The 4,107-nt window shown below is 43.3% G+C and overlaps 1 protein-coding gene across 1 annotated transcript in view; it reads left to right on the top strand.

The window, feature by feature from the left end:
* aspm (assembly factor for spindle microtubules) overlaps positions 1 to 4,107 on the top strand; it is a 27,734-nt gene that overhangs the window by 11,612 nt on the left and 12,015 nt on the right. Inside the window, 2 exon segments of the mRNA XM_037697933.1 lie at positions 1,507 to 1,701; positions 1,860 to 4,107. The exon segment at positions 1,860 to 4,107 is cut by the window's right edge and continues 6 nt beyond it. Of these exon segments, the coding sequence (XP_037553861.1) occupies positions 1,507 to 1,701; positions 1,860 to 4,107 (2,443 nt within the window).

The following is a 4,107-nucleotide window of genomic DNA, read 5'->3' as shown; positions in this document are numbered from 1 at the left end:
TTATTATTATTATTATTATTATTATTATTATTATTATTATTATTATTGTTGTTGTTGTTGTTAATATTATTATTATTTTAATTTATAAAATGTTTTTTGGTTCATTTTTCTCTTTTTTGATGACACACTTTTCAGTGGAGTGTGGCAGTGGAAACACCATAAGAATTACCGTATTTTGCGGCCATTAGTCGCAGTTTCTTGCATAATTTACATGCCCTGCAACTTATACGCTGAAGCGACTTATTTATGCATTTTCCCATATTTATAAACCAATTTTTGGCTGAGATATGATCGTTTTCATTCATTCTGACTGGAAATATTGAACACTACCATATTCCGCCGCTAGATGGCACTGGAGGATTATGGGATGTCGTTGTGTCCTGTAATAGGTAAATGTGGCTATTAATGACACAATCAACTTGCCGTAGACTGCCATCTTTGTTCAGCTCGCCTGGAGCAAACATCAAATCAGCTTCATTTCGCTGCACCGCCCCGGCAAAATGCAGCTGATTTGACCATTAAAGTGCATTTATTAAATAAAAGTTCAACTGAGACACACTTTTGCTATAATTTTGAGCAAACAAATAATTGTTTTTAAGTGTTAATCTTGTTAAAATCCTCCCTTGCACGTTCCCGTTGCCATCATTTGGCAGCCAGTCGATTTTTGGCACAACACCGGCCAACATTTCCAGGTTGTCAGCGGTGTAATAATAATAATAGATGCAACGTATACGTCGAAGTGACATGTTTATGGATTTTTCCACTTTATTAGACGTGCAGTATTTGGACTGATGCGACTTATAGGGCGGTGTGACGTGTACGGTGGAAAATACGGTATTTTAATGTGACTACACGCCTCTACTTTGGTTAACCAGTCTTAGTGAAAATGCAGGTTTTTTTTAATTATAATCACCCGATTTCTTGGTGAGTTGTGTACAGAAAAAGTTTTAAGGTTTTTTGATCATTTCTATGTGGACGAATGATTTTAATATAAAAAAAAAAAAAAAAAAAAACTTCTATAAACTTGCTGTTACTTTAGAATAAACTACCGGTATTTTATCAGATTTATTTTAGGACGGCTTACGATAATGTTAGTACATGAAGCGATGTAAAAAAAAAATTAAAAATTCTTAAATTAAAATTTAAGTTCTCAGGGGTTTTTTTTTAGTTTAAAGTTGTTTTTTTTTTTTTTTAATTTGGCATTTCTTTTCTTTCTTATATTTGCAGTAAATCAAACACCACACACAGTTGGACTGAAGCTGTAAACAAAGCAGAGACATTAAAATTAAACGCCTCATTTATTTTAAATAACAATATTAATTTGGTTTAATGGCTTTACCATCAAAAGTGTTTGCAACGTGTGAAATAAACTTGCACGATCAGCAAAATTACAACAATTACAGTCTTTATATAAATTAGTTTTTTAACATGTTTGCAGCAGGAGTTTCTTTTATTGATTGGACATAAACAATAACTGTTTATTTCTTGGTTTTTGTTTGGATGCAGGAAAGGAATAAGGCAGCTGTAAAACTCCAGGCTGCGGTCAGATGTTTCCTTCAGAAGCGTCGAGCTGAGAGGCGGAATCGAGCCGCCGTAATCATCCAGTCGGTCTGGAGAGGTTATGCAGCCCGACACTGGCTGAGGCTCAAGAAAGATGCTCAGCTTCGAGCCGAGCAGCGCAAAGCAGCAACCGTCATCCAGGTGGGCGAACGTGCACAAACACTTTTTATTCACAGGCACTTACCATAAATCTGAAAGTTATTTTACACACAATTATAACATGAACCATGAAGATAAATAACTTTTAATTAACATTTTCCAGGCTGTTGTGTGTAATTAGTTTTGTCTCGTCTCTGCAGGCTCAGTGGAGGATGTTCTCCACCCTGAGGACGTACCAGCGCCTCAGATATTACACCATTGTAGTCCAAGCACAGTGGAGGATGAGGAGAGCAGTCACTGCTTACGAACGAATCCACCAGGCAGTCACGGTCATTCAGATGTACTGTCAGGCTTGGGCTCTCTCGAGAAGAGATCGAGAGCATTATCTTCTCCTTAAGACGTCTGCGGTGAAACTGCAGAGGGCGTTCAGGAGGTGGAAAGCTCAGAAAATACAAAAGGAAAACCGTGCTGCCGCAGTGATCCAAGCTGCTTTTAAGAAGTGGTACAAGGAAAAAGTGGCTCGGAGATTTGCCGCTGCTGTAAGAATTCAGTCTTGGTACAGAATGCAGCTGTGCTACCACCAATACAGAAGGATCAAGAGAAGCAGTGTGCTTATTCAAGCGCACTTCAGAGGCCACGAACAGAGGCGGTGCTTTAAGATGCTGAAGCTGCAGCACCATTCTGCTCTTGTCCTCCAGAGTGCCTGGAGGGGGCATGTTGTCAGGAAACAGTTTGCGAAGCTGAGACGGGCCGCCGTGACGATCCAGCGCCGGTGGAAGGCGTCTGTCGAAAGAGACGTGGAAAGAGAAACGTTTGTCAGGCTGAGACGTGCCGCTGTCGCCATACAGGCAGCTTACCGAGGACGATCAGCCCGAGAGATCGTCAGAAAGCAGCACAAGGCAGCAACAATGATCCAGGCTGCCTTTAGGAAACGCTCTGCCCAAAAACAGTTCCTTCTCTTGAGAAAAGCTGCAACTGTGATACAGCAGAGGTACCGAGCTACACTTATGGCTCATGAGACGAAGAATGAATATGATTCTTTAAAAAGGGCTGTGCTCGTTGTACAAGCAAACTGGAGAGGCAGAGCTGACAGGAAGAGAATAGAAAAGTGGCATCAGTGTGCGACCCTTATTCAGACTCATTATCGTCGACACAAAGCACGAGCAGAGTTCAGATCCAAGCAGGCAGCTGCTGTTGCCATACAACGTCATTACAGGGCTTTCTTGGTTGGACATGAGATTAGAAAAGCGTATTTGCAGAAGAAAAGAGCATGCGTCACTCTGCAAGCTAGATTCAGGAGCATGATGGTCATGAAAGAGCTCCGAAAGAAGCACCAGGCTGCAACGGTCATTCAGTCTGTGGTTCGAATGTTTTTATGTAGAAAACGATACGTTTTCCTTCAGAGCGCAGCGATTGTTATTCAGTGCAGATACAGAGCTCTTCTTCTCTGCAGGAAGCAGCAAAGCGAGTTCAGGAAGCTAAAGTCGGCCGCCTTAAAGATTCAAGCCGTGTTCCGTGGATCTACAGCCAGGAGAGACCTGAAAAAGAAACACGGCGCTGCCCAAGTGATCCAAGCTCAGTTCAGGATGCACAGGACTCGTATAGCTTACCTGGCCACCAGGTGCGCTGCCATTATCATTCAGGAGCGCTACAGGGCTACAGTGCACAGGGATGAACAGATCCAAAGGTACAGAGCAATGAAATCTGCAGCTGTGGTCATCCAGGCTGCGTACCGTGGGCACAGGGACAGGAGGAGGATTGCAGCGTTGCAACAAGCTGCCACAGTCATACAGAGAAAGTTTTTGAGCAATCAAGCTAGAAAGCAGTTCTTGGCCACGAAGGCAGCTGCTCTGATTTGTCAGCAGAGGTACAGGACAGGAAACATGGCAAGACAACTCAGACAGGACTATGTGTCAAAGCGCAGAGCGGTCGTCTGTCTGCAGGCTGCCTACAGAGGACATGCAGCTCGAAGGCAGCTGCGTGACAGACTAATGGCAGCTATAACTATCCAGTCTCACTTCAGAAAGTACCAGCAGAGAACCAACTACAAAAGGCTCCTCTGGGCTTGCATCGTGTTTCAGGCACGCTACAGAGCAAACCGAATAATGAGGGCTGAGGTGCGAGCCCTGAGCGCTAAGAAAAACGCTGCTGTCGTCTTACAAGCTGCCTTCCGTGGGATGAGAGCAAGACGGAAGTTAAAACTAAAGCACCAGGCCGCCTCAATTATTCAGAGAGCTTTTGAAGCCCACCGTGAACACAAGAAGTATCTTACTCTGAAGTTTCACACCCTCACAGTCCAACGCAGATATCGAGCTAATGTAGCTGCAAGAAAACAAAAGGAGCAATATGAACAAATGCAACATGCAACAATCGTCCTTCAGGCTGCGTACAGAGGACATCGAGTCAGAAAGGAGGTTGCTGGTTGGCATCAGGCTGCAACTGTGATCC

This window comes from Nematolebias whitei, chromosome 3, assembly GCF_014905685.2.
Source record: "Nematolebias whitei isolate Nwh7 chromosome 3, NemWhi1, whole genome shotgun sequence".
NCBI lineage: Eukaryota > Metazoa > Chordata > Actinopteri > Cyprinodontiformes > Rivulidae > Nematolebias > Nematolebias whitei.
The sequence above is the reverse complement of the archived record's forward strand: the minus strand, read 5'-3'. Positions and strand labels throughout refer to the sequence as shown.